The sequence below is a fragment of the Diorhabda sublineata genome, chromosome 1, assembly GCF_026230105.1.
Source record: "Diorhabda sublineata isolate icDioSubl1.1 chromosome 1, icDioSubl1.1, whole genome shotgun sequence".
In the NCBI taxonomy this organism is placed as follows: Eukaryota; Metazoa; Arthropoda; class Insecta; order Coleoptera; family Chrysomelidae; genus Diorhabda; species Diorhabda sublineata.
This window is the reverse complement of record NC_079474.1, coordinates 36882771-36901191: the sequence shown is the minus strand read 5'-3', so window position 1 is coordinate 36901191 and position 18421 is coordinate 36882771. Positions and strand designations below refer to the sequence as shown.

At 29.9% G+C, this 18421-nt stretch overlaps 1 protein-coding gene across 1 annotated transcript; it reads left to right on the top strand.

Moving 5' to 3' along the window:
* The first annotated feature begins 1405 nt into the window (after window positions 1–1405).
* LOC130444255 (protein TRC8 homolog) lies at window positions 1406–17103 on the top strand. Its single transcript, XM_056779323.1, has 2 exons — window positions 1406–2073; window positions 6968–17103. Exons 1-2 carry the CDS (start codon window positions 1815–1817, stop codon window positions 8656–8658), a joined length of 1950 nt encoding a protein of 649 aa, XP_056635301.1. The 5' UTR covers window positions 1406–1814; the 3' UTR covers window positions 8659–17103.
* Window positions 17104–18421: the final 1318 nt, after the last annotated feature.

Here is an 18421-nt window from a genome sequence, read left to right as displayed (position 1 = left end):
AAAATAGTATTATAAAAATTATTTCGACTTTTTTGAAAAATATATATTTTTTATTGAATTATAGCTATCTAAGGAGTGAATTGAAAATATTCAAAAAATACATGTATATTCCTTATTATCCTTTGTCTGACCACTGATTTCCCATGTCCGAGTTTTTAAACATATCCATTTTCAATTGCAAGTAACATTGCGTCTAATGAAAAGATCAACTTTAGATAAAGCAAGAAGCTGTTTACACATCTATATGACGTTTTGGTTGAATCTTGATGAATTCGTGTGGCATTATTCGACAACTTTCTTCTCATAGAAGATCCAAGAATGCTTCTGTCTGCCCACATCCCCCCAGATTCAACAGTGTGCGAGTTCTGGCTTTTTATAAATAGAAAACATGCTAAAAGAGGTGGTTTTCACAAAAATACTGAAGAATCCTAGCACAATTGCTTAAATTAACGGGTCTCTCGTTTGAATAGGATATTACTAGCCATAGGCAAGACTTTTAAGAGAATTAATGCAAATTCACTGTAATTTTCAATCACACCTCGTATAATGGATATTACAGTGAATTAAAATGTATGAGAAAAGAGTCCCTTGACACCACATTTTCAGTGTCTACATATAACCAGGTTAGCAACTGTATTTCAAATATCAAAAATTATCAGTATTCGATCATATAGATTATCTTTTATTTGAAGAAAAATTGTTCATATTTTAGTTTCAAACCGTGAGACTCTCAAAATCGAACAAATTTTCTAAAAAAAAAAAAAGATTTGTGGAATCGACTATCCTCCATAATTGTCTGATCTATTACCGTGCAATTATTTTGTCTAGTGAAAATAAAATTGATGTGTACTTTAAAACCAAATTAGAAAATTTTTCACCAAACCTTCTAGTTCGAAAAACTACTTAACCTTCTTATATTGTTAAGAATGACAGTTTAAAACTTAGTAAATTGGTAATCATGTATTAGTAATTAGATCAACAAATATAGATTAATTATTAACATGTATGGGGCAGGTACGGCCAAGTTGTGAATAAATACTGTAATTAATTTTAATCACCAACATGAATCAATCTTACTTGAAGGTTAATGCATTCAAAAATCTGAGAGACTTACCATGATATATTCCAATAACAATTTTTTGTATTTTTCATGGTATAAAGGATTAGATTTTTTCAACATGGTAAGAGAAATATTACTAAACGCATATGCTGCGTTATCTAGTAAGACTATATAAAAGCAAGTAGAAAAATTTACTTCCTTATTTTGTAGATTTTACAGTTTACAGTTCGAAATTAATATCTTTAAAATAAAAGTTAGGTTTCCTCATACTAGATAGCGTTTTACATAATTCACATTTCTAAAATATCTATTATATTATAATATATCTATTATATTTAAAAATTCACACATATAGTTATTTGCGTAGTATAGAATATCATTCATTATTATTTTGTTTTACCAAATATGCATAGTAATGGAACAGAAAATACTGTTTTTACCTAATTCATACATAATTAATTATTTTTTTGCACAAGGTCATAAAACTTGTCTTTTCAGATGAAAGAATGTTTTCGATTTAGGTATTTATTTTTCAATTTCTCTAACATATTTCTATTCATTGAATTCTTAGATTAGATGTTATTACTGAATTTTTGATTGGCTGTGAGTTCTGTCACTTAGTTTACAAACGCGGCGCTGAGGTTCTTCCTCTGTCATTTTTAACGTCAATGACGTTTGTCAAATTGCAGCCTCATAATAAAAATACACTTTAACGTTTAAAAAAATAAATTTTTGGTGCTTGCATTGAAATGAAATGTCGTTCCGTGGAAGAGTTCTAGGATTTGTGGAAGTTATTTTAAGAGTGCCACCATTATTTGTTATAGATGAAATACTAAAAATTGGACTTTTTGGTATAACAGAGTTGTCACAACATGACTTATCAAATATCGAGGAAAAATATGCTAAAATTGAAAAGGAATTTAGTAATGTTACAACGAATAGTGACCCTTATGATCCTTTGGTGTACAGGTTTATTATAATGACCGTAATTAGATTGGTAATCAGCACATTAGGTTAGTATACCTCTTATTAATTTACTACTTCGAAATAATCTTCATTACATTACCTATCATACATTTTTTCGTCTACATGAATAATTGTATAAACATGCAGTTGTTACTATTTGACACCCACTAAATTTTGTTGACATTGAATCAGGTGTGTATTCATTTGGCAATGTAGGGTTATACATCAAAGTATTTATATTTTACAGATACCTAACTATATAATGAAAAATTGAGTATATGCTTATATAAAATAATTCACAATTTTGCTCCTAAATACAGTATTTGTTACTAAGGTTAGTCAAACACATGGAAAAGATTCAATATTTTTTATATATTGATGCTGTTTGACAGTATCTGAAGCTCATCTGAAACTAATTTCTTGTTCTTATCTCTCCTACCCTTAATCCTACATCCAGTGTATCATTACTTGTATTTTTTTTGTATTTATCACTTTTCTTTATTGTTATTATTGTCCATATTGAAGTCTGATGCTCATATTTCATACTACTACTATATGTAGTAAATGTATACTTATACAAGTATGTTAGATTGTTTCCACAATTTGAGATATTGATTTTGAATTACCCCAACTAGTGTTTATTTTTTTATATAGTTTAAAAATTAAAATAGATATATGCTTCCTCTGCCTTGTTAAATAGTAGCTAAGGCCACTTTGAACAACTGTTCTTAATATATCTTTTAATTATATATACATACAAAGGGCCTTGTAATTAAAACAAGAATTATAACAAATAAAATCTGTAACGTTTTCAAATATATTTTTTTACTTTTATATGTTCATTTGAATATTTTTAATTTGTGTAAGATATTTAAAATTTGTTGTTCATCTATAATTATCTTTCATTTCAATATACTTTCCTGTTGTTTGAACACTAATTTAAAAATTTTCCATTTGCCCTTGATTTTAGTATGCTTGTTTCATCCTTATTCACTTAACTACACTTTAATATTTAATTGTACATTTTATAATTACATCAAAATTTGAATCTGATTCCATGATTTTTCAATTTAATTCTGATTTCATAATTTTTCAATTTGATGATCTTTAATATTAATTAAATCAACAAAATGAATGTAATTGTTGTTTATGACTTAAAGTCACAGTGTTTAACACTAATCAAATTAATTTTTAGAAAAAAGCTATAAATCTATCAAAACTATTTTTAAATTGATTATATTTTTTTCACATTATAAATTTTTATTAAATTTCATGAAATACTTCCCTCCTCTTCTGCCATCTATTGTTTTTATAGACAATGGGAGGTGCTTAAACATTCTTGAAAGTTCTTTATAACCTTTAAAAACATTTATAGAACATAAGGCCAAGTTACTGGGGAAAGAAGTATAATGTTCAATTGAACAACCTAGCTAGTTCAGTGGTTGGCAAAGTGTGCCTCTAGAGCTGCATGTAGTTCTTTAAGTGTAACTCTGGTTCAAATATTCACAGAAGACACAATAGTTGAAACAAAAATCATATTGACCTTGATAAAATTATTGTGATTTCAATAAATATGGCCCAAAGTATGACCAGTGTAAGGAAAGGGTTGGTTGTTATTTTCAAAGAAAAAATTAATTATGAGATACTTGTTCACAATTGTATCAAACATTTCCATAGGGGATTTGTAAAGCTATGGAATTAGTGATTACCATTAATTCCATTTTAGCTAAAGCTCTTAATAACCATTTTTTTTTTCGATATTAGAAAAAGTGATAACATTCAAAAATATTATCCGTTTTTGCCTAGGATTTTGAAAGGGAAAAATTGTTTGATAAACGCCATTTTAAAAATCACATTAGCTTTCGTTAAAAATCCTCTTAATGCTACGATAACCGAGTTAAAATCCTCCGCCTTTTGAAATTGAAATTGATTTTTTCAAAAAAATAAATGCCGGATTTAAAAAAACAATATGATATTATATATAACAAATTCGAAAGTCTTTGTTTTGACTTAAAAATATTGGAGAAGAAGAAAAGTGATCTCAGTTCAAAACACAAGTGGTCTGCTTTGAATGACCTGGAGAAGGAAGACATGATCATTTCCAACGCTCAGAATAGTATTCCTGATTCTTAAAATCAGCTGAAAAAGCTTGTGTTTGCTGTTCTTTCCTTTTTTGGTTCTACATATATATGTGATACAATCTTTTTCAAGTATTAACATTATCAAGAGTAAACTGAGAACGTCAACATACAAATCTGACTTACTCAAACTTTGTAAGGAGATCCAAGAACATTGTTTGTATTAATAAATATGAAATTTAGTGTAATACTTCTTTTGTGTAATGAAAGTTTACTAAAGAAGTAGATTTGGCTCCCATTTTTATTTCAAATTATTATAATGTTCGTTTTTGGCACTTTGGTAAAAAAGTTTGCCGACCACTACTCTAGTGTCATTTCATATATTTGGAATTGTTATTTTTTATTGTTTAATAAAATATAGTACAAGGTGTGGAATGTTTTATAAGTCTATTTTGAAGAGTTTGTCTTATTTTGAAAAAACATTATTGAGTTAAAAAATAGATGTTATACCTCGAGATACATCTTAAGAAAATCTGTATTTGTCCTCATCATCCCTATATCTTATGAAGTACAAGATTAGAGAAAAATTATATTTAAAATATTCCTCTATGATTTCCTATACCTATAATTTAAAATCTTCATTTTTGATCAAGAGTTTCTTTGCAAGGCAGTGTAGATTGGAGTTTAGTAAAAATGTTAAAAATGTGTATCATACTTGAAACCAGTTTTTTATTTCTTACTGGAGAGGTACTTATATTAGGTCGATGAGAAAAAAGAACATTTTTATCAAGACTAAGATTAAAACTAGTTTTTAATCTACATTTCTAATATATGACAATGTGAAAAGAATTATATTTTGACTTGGTTTCTTTGAAAAATATATTTTATTATAAAGAATGCCCTATCAATTAAGCAGCTACAATTGTAGAATATTTTACAGTACATTTATATAATAATGCATTCATTCACTATTAGCTTAAAATACAGTAAAATGAAAAGGTAAATATTCAAAAGTGTGGCTCCAACCCAAACTTTTTCCAAATTGTTTTCACGCCTTAAGGGTTGGTTTCTAGTACTCCAAGGCTGAGGGAGGCATATAGTTCTCATCATGACACTCTATCTTTGACTATCAATAATAATGATTCAATGGTACTAGAATAGGTTAGGTTTATATGAAGGTTGCTACTCAAGTTTTGAGATAAATAAATGAAAACAAATATTTATAAATGGATATGGCTTTATTCTTTATCAAAACATTCTCCATTAAGAACCAATTGTCGAAGCACTTTTTCCATTTCTAATGAAGTACCATCCAAACATGTTATTTGAACCCGTCAACCGCTTCTTAAAGTGTACAAAAACGTTGACCTCGCATTTTATTTTTGATATGCGAGAATAAGAAGGAATCATCGAGTGTCAAACATGGCGGTTGACCCATCAATTCGAAATTTTGACAAATATGTTTTCATTGGAACTACTGTGCGAGCTGTCGTATTTTCGTGGTGGAGATAGATTCGTCTTCTGCGATTGGTTTCCCTCATTTTTTCGAACAGTTCTGGCCAACAAATGCTGGTGTACCATTCAGAATTGACCGCTCTACTTTGCTTGTCACGTCCTACGGAAATGGTATAAAAAGTATCCTTTGTCTTCGCTTTGTTCTAATTTACCTCCCCACCAAATTTGAGTCAAATCGGTTCGGCCGTTTTTGAGTTATACCTTATGTTCTTCTTCTGGTTCTAAGCTACCTTCCCATTAATTTTCAGCTAAATTGGTTGGGCCGTAATAGTGTAATCAACACGAGTTAATTTAAGGTCTCTTCTGTTATAATATTAGTTTTTTTATAGTTCTTGAAAGACAGATAAAAATTTTGACGTTTGGGCTACTTTTAGGCTTTATTAAAATATGATATTGACACTGATTTGCTTATTGAATATCAAAATAAAAATGAAATCAAAATAGATATTTACTTTTTCCTCAGTTTTTCATCTCATTAGTATGTAGCATTCATCAATTAAATTATTTGTAGTTTTATTAGAATTTACAAAATAGAGCTATAAATTTTAGTTAAATTATTTAGGTCTTTTTTCTCATTTATAGCTTTATCGTGGACCGTTTCTAAAAATTCTCTTTTTACTGTATACGATTTCGTTCCAAGAATTTTTGAATCTTTATAATTGAATTTATGTTTTTTTTATATATATTTCATGGTTCGTTAATGCAGTTTTATTTCATTTTTTTCGAATTGATGACTTTTTAGTCTATGTTCTAAATACTGAGATGTTTGCCCTATATAGACAGCGTCACAATAAATACAAGGCACATTACATCTTTTGTTTTTTGGTATTTTAGAGTTTAGCTTAGTGAAATATTTGGATAATGTATCAAGTCCTTTATAACTTATATCATATTTATTGAAATAATTAAATAATAAAATAATTGTTGGGAAAATCCTTGTACATATGGTGAGGAGAAATATTTTATGTGTAGTTTCTGTTTTGTTTCTTAATTATTCATGATGTTGTTGATCTATTGATTAATTTTTATAAGCGAATTATCAGTGTCAATATCATATTTTGATGAAGACTAAAAGTAGTCTTATTCAACACTCAAAAAAGTGCAAAAAATAATTTTTTTGGAATAATTGTGGGCTGGAGCCTCCTGCTAAATATTTACGAATGAATGAATTGAAGGGAAGGTGGATTTTTAATTTACTATTATGTAAAAGAAAAATCTACGATGCAGGCCGATTAATCTTTACTGGTGACGTCTGAATAGATTTTTTACTAAAGCACCTCTCCTGTTATTGTCGATTTATTATGTACAAAATAATTGAAGAAGTACTAACAGTGTTATATTATTTCAGGTTGCATAATAGCAATATGTATGTTTATTCTAAGTACGAAACACCTGATGGTAGTCTACATGTACCTTATATCAGTCGGCCTAGTCATCATCTCCTACTGGACGAACGTCAACACCGTTAATTCAGCTTTGGATATTGAAACCTTCGGAAACGGCACTCTCAACATAATCAACGTTCTGTCACTTAACCTCGAACAGTTGCTGCAACACAAAGTTTATTTATTTAACGTAGTTCAAAATTATTTCTTCCAATTCCTACTAGCAATCATTTTTACCAACATACACTTGGGGCCTCGAAATCCATGGCTGCAAAAAATCCTACCGGTAGCCTTTCTGATTCCTTCTGTATTAGTTGTATTGCCCACGCCTCCATTCCTTTTAAACCACATACCTTTCATAGCGGCCCTAATACCGTTAGCACTAGTTAAATTCGTTTTATGTACCTCTATTATACAAATAATTCAATCAATTTACACAGGCTACCTGCAAGCTAAAATTTTCGTTGCTAATTTTGGAATGTCTGCTCTGGTGGAATCTGAATGGTTGAGGTTAAACGTGCCAGAAGTTTTGAGAACTTTTTGGATGCTCAGAGTTTTGGAGCACACTGGGATATTTTTCTTATCAGGTTACTGGGAAATTGAAGATGAAAACTCCCCTTACTTCAGATTGATGAAATACCTTATGGTAACAGGTTGTGACACTCTCACCGCAGTTCTAGGTATCACTAGTATTGTGTCATACATATGTAATTACATTGGAAAATTCTTTCAATGGATTCTTCTCACGGACGATGAGAATGATAAAAATTTTGGAACGGTATCTGCTATAGTCTTTTATATATTAGCATTGCAAACTGGTTTGACTGGTTTAGAACCCGAAATACGTTTTGTGAGGTTATGCAGAAACTTTTGTTTGCTATTTACAGCTCTCTTACATTTCACTCACAACGTAGTAAATCCTTTGTTGATGAGTTTAAGCGCTTCTCATAACCCTTCCCTGAAGAAGCACCTGCATGCTCTATTGGTATGTGGAGTATTGGTCATGTTACCTATTATACTGATGTACTTTTTGTGGAAAACCCAAGAACCGTCTACGTGGTTGTTGGCGGTAACAGCTTTTAGCATAGAAGTCATAGTCAAGGTTTTTGTATCCCTAGCGATCTACTCTTTATTCCTACTTGATGCCAGAAGAGAAACCTTCTGGGAAAAATTAGATGACTATATTTATTATATAAGAGCCTTCGGAAATACTGTTGAGTTTTGTTTTGGCATATTTTTATTCTTTAATGGTGCTTGGATATTGATGTTTGAAAGCGGTAGCGCAATAAGAGCTGCCATGATGTGTATACATGCTTATTTCAATATTTGGTGCGATGCTAAATCTGGTTGGTCCGTATTTATGAAGCGTAGAACCGCTGTAAACAAAATAGAATCTCTTCCCGAGGCCAACAAAGAACAGTTAAGGTTATTAGATGACGTATGTGCTATATGCTATCAGGAGATGCAAAGCGCTAAAATTACCAAATGTAGACACTTTTTCCATGGTGTTTGCTTAAGGAAGTGGTTGTACGTTCAAGATAGATGTCCCCTTTGTCACGAAATTCTTCACGGTATAGAAACCGACGAGAGAAAAGAAAACAATCAACAAGAGGCTGCTGCTATCGTAGCCGACGATCATAATTATGATAGGTGATAGGTTAACAAATTGTGATATAGGTTTAAAAAAATTTTATTACAAACGAGCTTGGAGTAATGATGACTAAGTGAATACTATCATCTACGATTTTATTGGCTGTAAATGGACTTTGAGAAAAAGATATGTATAAAAAAGACAAACAAGTAAATATACGTGTAAAGAAATATGAGGTTTCAATGTAGGTATATCTTGGCACGGAAAAAAAAGATTTATTAATGAAAAATTAGTAGTAGTGATAGTTATAATAATATGAATGAATTATTCGAGAATTCTTAAACATTTAGCTTTTGGAATTTTGAAAACTGAAAAATTTAACTCCTTATTGTACTTGAAAATATTCTGTTACTGAGTTGAAAAACTATATCAAATCCTTATGTACTTGGCAGAAAGTTAAGACCCTACTAATTACATTTCTTCTAATATCAATTGCAGGTTATAAAAACCCTTGCCGGCAATTGTTTGATCTGCCATAGGCGTAGATAACTCATTTTATAAATTTAGTATTCGTTAAAAGACAATCCAATCATTAGTTAGACAGATGCATTTAATTGTAGTTCTACTTAGAACTTGGAAAAAAAATCATTATTATACCTCGAGACTTGCTACCACTGAATATTAAATTATAAAACTTAAATAAACGACTAAAATGTACCTGTCTGTAAGGGCGTTTGGTTTAAACAGAGCACCAGACGCGAACTGAGCCCTTTTTGTACCCCATTCGTTTTTTTTTTCTGGAAAACGAAATTTCAAAGCAAAAACTATAAAGGAAAATAAATTCTTTACAAATAAAACAAAATAAAAAAAATTCAATTCCAAAGTGTATTTATATATAATAATGGTAGCCAGAATCGACTCGACTAGTCATAATTTGATTGAATTATGAAGGGTTGAAAAGAGGGTTATATCACATACTCATCTTCTTCTTTGATAACATGTTCCGCACAGTTCAAAGCTCTTGGCGGTCTGCTGCTAGAACTTTCTCTAGGAGCTCTACAACCTCTTCACTCAATCCTGTCTATTCTCACTACACTACACTCATATTTCTATTTATTTGAAAAAATTTATGAACTAAATGAATCTCACCAAGTGACGCCAATGCTTATCGCAGTTTGCCTGGCAGGAATATTTCGAAGAAATGTTGTACGACAGCTATGGCCAATAGAAATGCAATTATGTTTACGATTCGATGTTTTCATTGGTAAACAGTGATGATGAGTCCACGTGGACTGACGGTTTGTTAAATGTTTACCGAAGTAAACATTATTTTTCATTTCTTAATTTGGTATGAGTGCCGTGCGTATTTATGAATTATTGGTTTCTCGCATAATTGTCTTCTGCAATTGATATTGGAAGAACTATACCACTATAAGACTCAGTGCAACGTATATTTTGAAATATGTTTATCTAATTTTAAAAAATTGCTACTTATATTAAAAAATCTTTTTTTGTGTGTGAAAAAAATGGAATTTATTATTTGTCAAATTATTTCATAATTAATATATTTGGATTAAATAATTATTCTACTGTATGTAATTTGAATTTATAACTTAAGACTTGGCAACATTGATATTCATTTCACCAATAATAATAAAGTACAGTTTGTTATATACATAGAATTAACAACAATAGGAGGCTAGTAGATATACAAGGGTATGTTGAATAACTACAAATGTCAATAGAAAAGCATTATACTCTATTTAACATTTAAAAATATTTATTTTGTCAGTAATATGGAGGTTATAGAGAAGGGGAACAATCTATATACACGAAAAGTATCCGTCTAAATGTGGCGCCACATTAACTACTGGATAAGTTTTAGAGCAAGCGCCAAATATTGGACAACTTTCCACATTTTTGTACAACACAAGTTGTTGAAATGTTCAGTAATAAACTATGATATTAAATTTTTTAACTCGCATATTTCAATTACTCTACAATTTTTACATTCATACCAGCAAAGTTTTTGAACTGTTCTTTATTGTATACAGCTGGAAACTATTTCAACTTATCTCCCATAAGAGATAATTCTCCTTCTCTTTACCATCCACAGTCAGTATCATGAATTAATAATTTGCTGAAATGGAACAATCATTGCAATGTATTTAATAATAGTATTCAATATCTCTACCTAAAAGGAAACGTATCTAAAGCAATTGGACATAGTTCTGATATTCGATGAGTATTTATAAAAAGTTTTTTCTTTCAATATTAAAATTCGATTTTGAACAAGTAAAAAACCACTATAGAGGTATAATATTTTCCAAAACCTACAAGAGTGTCTTTACCATTGAAACCTATATAAAATTCGATAAAACCCAAAAGTCGTAAATTTATAATCATTTGTTGGGTGGTATTGTACAGGGTCGCACTATTGTATCATATTACCTGGCATTTTCCTTATAGTTTGAAGAAAAATACCAATTTGGTAAATTTAATGATTTTAAAACAGGAAATTTTTGGTTTACATTCTTGAGTTTGAAATTTGAATATGTCTGGACTCTTGAATTTTAATCTTAAATCTTACAAATCAATAAAATAAGTTTTTTTAGTGGTTCTAAACTATCTATATTTGTGCACATATATATACGTGAGTTCTCAATTTTTTTCACATATTGAATACAGTTTCTCCAGTTTTCAGCGGTTACATTTTTAACTTCCATCTTTGTCTACTCGATCACAGTACTGTTTAAAGTAGATGTATTATTGTGAACACGAACATAAGACTTTATGCCGTATCAACTCAATCGGATTAAACATACAATAATATAGTGGAGGCCGAATTACTTCGCGAAATGCTTTTTTTAAAATTTTGCCACAAACGTTTTTCTTCGAAAACTTATAACTTTTTACAGTATGTAACAATTGTTGAACATTATAACTTTCCTAGAAATATATGTGACATTCGCACAAAGAATCTTCTATTTCATTTTTCCTATTAATGGAACCTGGTATCTTATTCTTTGACGACTGATAGGTTGCATTATCCATCATAATACCGTTATTCGGTGGTATATTCGGCATTAATTTATTTGAAACCAATACTCAAAACTACTACGGTTGTATCGTAATGATAATCTTGGATGGAATCCGAAATATTCTTGGCTGATATAAACAGACATTCTGATATCCATCCTCCTTCTGACCCCGCATCTAGAATAGTTATTATTTTACCTTTATTAGACGTAGCGTCACATTTTTTTGAACCATTAATTCTGTACCTTGAAACAAAAAGGGCCAATGTCTATTTTCGTCAAATGACAGGACCCAATTTAAATTTGAGGAATTGGCCATTTTTGCATTTCCAGTAAATAACTTTGGCCGTGACAAAATATTTTAGTTTCAATGATCTAATAATAAGAGGACTTTGGTCCTTTTAACAATTACTATATGTCGCATCCTGAATTCAATTGTGCATTTAACTCAAATTTTGAAATTTTGGACATTGGCCCTTTTTTTCCAAGGTACAGAATTCATCTTTCACTGGGTGTCGTACCAAGTCCCATCTAGGTAGATTATCGTTTGGTTTTCCGATCTAGCTATACAGAGTGAGTTTTATGTATGGAACGCCTCAATTATCTCGGTAACGGCTTCTACAATGTTTATAAATTTTTGTGTACAAGGGTCTTGTGATTAGGCCGGTATTATAGTGGTATATACATCGTTGTCAGATCTTTCCTTTTTCCGGAAAAATAATGAACTTTGTTTCATTTCAAATCGATTATCCTATATATTTTGTGTTTTTAGAACTCCTTAAGAAGTACTAATTATTTTTCATGTAATATTTTCTATAACTAAATGCCATAATTTCGTAGTTATAGCAACATTTACAGTATATTCACAAAAGTTACAATAAATATTGTACATTTAGATGGCTACGATTGAATAAACTCGTTGAAATTAAATATTTTTTAATAATTTATATGATAATACAAATCTTGTACAAAGGTCTAGTGTCAGTAAATTAGTAAAAAGTTTAACGAAACTGGTGTATTAAAATATTTATTCAAATCATGGCGCAGAAAACCTACACCAACTGAAGACAAATCTTGAAATGTTGACCATCTACTTCAATACAACAAGCCCTGCGATTTTTGAAACTTTCCAACAAATTTTACAACATCCCTGACTGATTAATTCTTCTTATCTCTGTGGTAATCCTATCTTTTAATTCCTGAATATTGGCAGGTTTTGTTTTATAAACGATATTTTTTAAGTGACCCCACGTAAAATAGTCTAAAGGATTCATGTCGGGTGATCGCGGGGGTCATTCGATAAAACCACGCCTCCCAATCCATCTTCTGAGAAACACATTATTTGGGTAGATAATGCCTCGCCACACACGCATAGTGAAGTGGGGCACCATCTCGTTGTAGCCAAATATTGTCGTTTGGGAGATTGTTATTGTCTGAAAATATCTAATAATGAAGTTTTTTTTATATGTAATTGAAAATACTTACTTGGATTTGAAAATATCCGAGACAACTCAGGAATAATACTATTTTCCAATAAATCTAAATACGTCGGACCATTTGAGTTACCCTCAATGAAAAAGGGACCAATTATTTTGCGCCTATTATTCCAGCCCATTCATTCACTTTTTCGGGATATTGGGAGTGGGATTCACGCATCCAGCGAGAATTGTTACGTGGCCAGTATCTACAATCTACAACGTTTCCATTAATACCAAAAATGGCCTCATCGCAATACATGACATAATTTAAAAAATTTGGATCGTTTTGATTGTAACATTTTTCCATCATTAGGTCTGCAAACTCTTCACGTCTATCAAAATCGTCATCTGATAAGTCTTGAACCAACGTTACTTTGTATGGATGGAATTTATTATCACGTAAAATTTTCATTACGGATGTTTGCGAAATATCAAGTTCCCTGGATATTTGTCTAGTACTCAAGTGTGGATCGTCTTTCAACAGAACACAAACATTTAAAGTTTTGTTTTCAGTTGATGCAGTTTTTGTGCACCCTAATTTGGATAAATCTTTTACTGAACCAGTTTCGTTAAAATTTTTTACTAATTTACTGACAGTAGATCTCGTTATCTTTGGTACACCATTGTCTTTACTTGTTTTTTAAGAGCTATCGGATTATTCAAAATTTTCCAAATTGAGCTATCGGGGATGCTTGTTAAAGCTAAAGTCTGTTTTAATGAAAATTATTTCTTGTGGCCTCGCTCTACTAACTCTTAAGTAAGTAAGTTGGACTTAAAATTTTTAAAGCTTCACATACAATTTTTAACTGAAAATAAAAGTTCGTTTTCGTCTTCCAACTAATTACTAAGGAAATCGAGAAGAATTTTTTCTATTGTAGTATGTAGGTTTATTAATTTGGATGGACTTCTCATGAAGAGCAAAAATATCTTAAAAATTTCTTTTATCGCTAAAAATATCAAATTTATCTTTATCATTTGGCCACTGAATCGGTTTAGCAGCCAAGATAGATACAAATTTTTTCACCTATACAAAACTTTTTTAGGTATTTATTTGCCCTTAGAATTTCCTAGTAACAATTCACGTGTATAATTGTTTCCAGTTTCACTGGACCATTCACTTTCATATTCACAACCAACTAAAGACAATTTCAATCTTAATAATTTGTAACAACCTGATAAAGCACGAAACACGATCTAAAATATATATTGACATGCGCGAATCCAAATGTTCCAAAATTTATTCAAAATATTTGTTCACGTCTCTACAACAAGTTTAATTTTTTGCTGGAACGTGAAATTTGTGTTCACTACTTGGACTTGATACTGTTGGAACGCGATTTTCATTTCGCGTAGGATCAAATAGTTACAGTCTGCTGGAACAAAGCTAGTATTTCTTTAAGTTCTGAGAAAACAAGATAAGTATATTTGAAGAAAAAAAAAAGCATTTATATACAATAATTTTTGAAAAACATAACAACCAAATACTATAATATTATCTTAAGTAGTTTATAGTTACGTTGAAGGATAATATTGTAAAACTTACCCCAATCAGGGATACAGGGTGGAAAATGAACTATATCTTCAAGATCAATGAGTTTTTAATCAGACTCTAAATAACATATTAACTACCCTGACGTTTTAACCTGTATAAAAATTTACGGTCAAGTTCATCACGTATTACATAGCTACAACTATATTAACTATCAACAATATACATTAATACTCCATCATATATGACTAATAACCATCTATATATTTTCTTCCATGGTCTCTTTTCTGTTTATATAAAATTGATAGTAAACAATTCGCTCTTTGTTTAATTATACACCTTGTTTGTATATGTGACTTCCTAAATGTACAATAACTAATTATTGATTGTTTTATACTATTACGAACGTAATTTTGGCTTTTATCAACCTGGTCCTCGCGTTCAGTTCAACTTGGTTGATATTAATCTATGGCCTTCGAGGTTAATAACCACCACTGTACTTTAGAGCCAAATTATGTCAAATTGTGCAAAATTTCAATCAGAACCTTCAAAATTCATGCATATACTAAAAGACAAATAAGGATTTGTAGTGTCAAAAATTTCTCTAGGCTTTGTGTCACTTTCTATAAGTAGTAAAAGTTAATATTAAACTTGATATTGAATTTTTTTTCTTTCTCAACTATAATTTTTTGATATCTCTGAAACTACTGCTATATTAACTTCCTTCCTAGAGGATACAGTCAAAATTTAATACATAAAAGATTTCTTCTTTAATTGAAATGTTTTGGCCATATATACAATTGTTTTAGTTCGTAAATTACAAACACTGACACTTTTTTTGTCTTATGTCTTATATGATGGAAAACTTAATTAGGAATATTTAATCAACACAATTACTACAAATATATTCCTTTGCTTTAAAGTGACTAAATTTACTCGTTAATAGGATCTTATAAATTACTTAATTCAATCAACTTACCTGTGAAACATTAACATCAGTTTTTTGGTCATTATAGATGCATATAAAACGGCGTTTGATTCTGGCATTTTTCGCAAATTTCTGGTTCACAAGCGATAACCAATATAATATATTAACGCAAAGGAATAACTCAACCGACACCGAATTTATTTTTTGTTTATTTTATAAGTTCTTGAAATGAAAATCGCAAAAATTCCAAATTTTTAACTACGTTAGAAAACTATTACCATGGATTTTTTGAGCTGTTATAATACAGTTTTTATTTGTTAATTATCTATAAATAAAACATTTTTCTATATATAAGAATAAACTGAATAAACTTTTTAAAGTTAAGCTCTTACATTATCCTATAATCACGTTAAAAATTAAAAGCATAATAAACTTAATTACTATAAAATATTAAAATCAGTTAAATATGAATCTTATTTATATTAAAATGATCCTGGCAACAAAAATAATTACGTTTCGCAGGATCGTCAAAACGACCAATACTTTCAATGTTTATTTTTAACCTATGACGACCTTATTGAAATGTTCAAACTACCTACAAAATTTTTGAATTTTCTATAATTTTTTCTCTATAAGTATTGATCAAAGAATTTTAAAAAATATAATAAAAGTTGTTTATAAACTATCCAATACTATATGACAAATAAATAATTTTTTGGGTGTAAAACTGGCACAAATTTAAATTTCTTCAAAGAAGTATAATGAAATGAATTTTAAATTTGACAAGTAGTTTGACCTAAAACTTTGGAAGTATGGCTAACGATACTGAATATACTGTTTGCGCCAACACTAACAATTATACTGTCTGACGTGCGTTTCGATAACCAAGTTATCGTCTTCAGAGACTGGAGATAAACTTTAACGATGTTGCCGAATTTAAGGTATAAAATATAAACAATCTAGGATAAAATTTTATATTCAAAAAAATATTAGGGAAATATTGTTAATCAAAATTTATTTAGAATACATGATTTTTATTAGTGTTACATAAATTGAACTTCACTTCAATTTTGTTATTGCATGTAGAATCCTTTTAAACACAAGAAATATTTGATCCGGCAATTTAGTTGAACAAAAGAATACATATTATACAAGAGCCCGGGTACACGCACCGTCAATTTTTTTTGCTTTTTTAGTAAGGGCTTTTTAACTACTAGCATTCTAATAAAGTTAATTCTATGCTCAATTTTAAAATTCAAATAGAAAACAATAATTGATTATGATTAGTCGAAATTTGAAACTTGAAAATGCTTTATTCTAATAAACTACCAATGTGCTTTGTTGCCAAGCTAAATATATTTCGGAGATGATTGGAAATAAATATATCATTGTTATGAAAAGTTCGTTATTATTTATTATTCAAAATTGATAATTCAGTCTAATTGTCAACTATGAATTTCTTTAATAAACTTCTGAAAATATCAATTTATTATGGAACTATTGAAAATAATGAATACTTAACCAATTAATCCTAATATTATTTTTTTTAACACGTTGGACCCCAACCAAAATTGATAAACTTTGCCCTGTCCCCAAAAGTGTGTTTGTGTTTTTACACTCCATATGCGGTGTGGATCCAAGGAAAAATTTAATTGAAAGAAATATTACGAGAAAATGATGTTCGTTGTGTGCGGTCCATAGGCTCCCTCTGGGCCCGAGGTAAAGTTTAGCACTAAAACTTCCTTCAGCGCCCAGAGAGGTCCTATGGACCGCACCCAGAAATCATCATTTTTTCACTTTTTATTCGAAATAAATTTTTTCAATATATTTTTTTTAAGATACACTGTTTGCTTTTGTATCCTTTAAACAATGATATATAATTTTATGTAAAGTGTACATAAATGTATGATATGTTTCGAAAAATATGATATAAGATCAAGGTAGGAAATATAAAGGTAGCCCAAATCAGAAATTTTAATCATATATTATTTGAATTATGTTGAAGAAAACAAAAAAAAAATGAAAAGTAAGGTTTTCTGTTTTAAAATGGAGTTGCTGTTGGAGTTACGGTTCCTTGAGCCGTGGAATAGGTTTGGAATAAAATAATTCGTGCGGTTCATAGGACCGCTTTGGTTCAGTTGCAAGCCTATGAATCGCACCGGGGCTCAACGTGTTAATTTGAAAAATTAGAAAAGATGTTTTTGTTGACATAACCATCAAAACTTTCTTAAAATAGGTACATGAAATTAGAGCAGCTAGGGAGCAATGAAGTGATGATAATAGTCTATCATATTTACTTAAGTCTGTTCAAGATTCCTTCCGCGGGGCTTTAATTTATGAATTATCCTGAAATACCAATTTTGTGCTATTCTACATTAACGATAAAACACAAATAAATTGACTCGTGGACCAATGTCGACAAATAGAAGATCGCAGTATAGTTATTGGAAAATTTCTTAAATTTCTAATTTTCTAGACCCTTTGATTTGTTTATTGGAAAATTAACCAATTTTTCTCAATCACCCTGGAATATACGAGACGCTAAATGTACAAAGATGATTGTAGTGTACGAGTATTGGTAGATTTCTATCGTACTGTAAGTCTAAGGGCAATCGTCTGGTGCATGAGTTCGTCCTAGGCGTCGGTGTTGGATTACAGAGTTTGACGTCGGATGATGTCGATTCTTCTCTAGTCTAACAAATTATAAAAATTGATTCGGATACTGCAGGGAAATATCTAACTATCTATCAGTACATTCTAATTTTCATTATATTTTCAAGGTGTGGTATTAATTTTTGAAAAGTGAAACTAATTACAAAAAAATTTTCAATATTTATTTTTTTCATTTATATACAAGTTAACGTATATCTGATCTCAACTCGAAAACACGCGA

Excerpts from the sequence above, each read along its gene's own strand:
- LOC130444255 (XM_056779323.1), top strand. The coding sequence starts at position 1,815 with ATGTCGTTCCGTGGAAGAGTTCTAGGATTTGTGGAAGTTATTTTAAGA. Across the intron at positions 2,074-6,967 it reads ATTGGTAATCAGCACATTAG|GTTGCATAATAGCAATATGT; the intron begins GTTAGTATACCT and ends ATATTATTTCAG.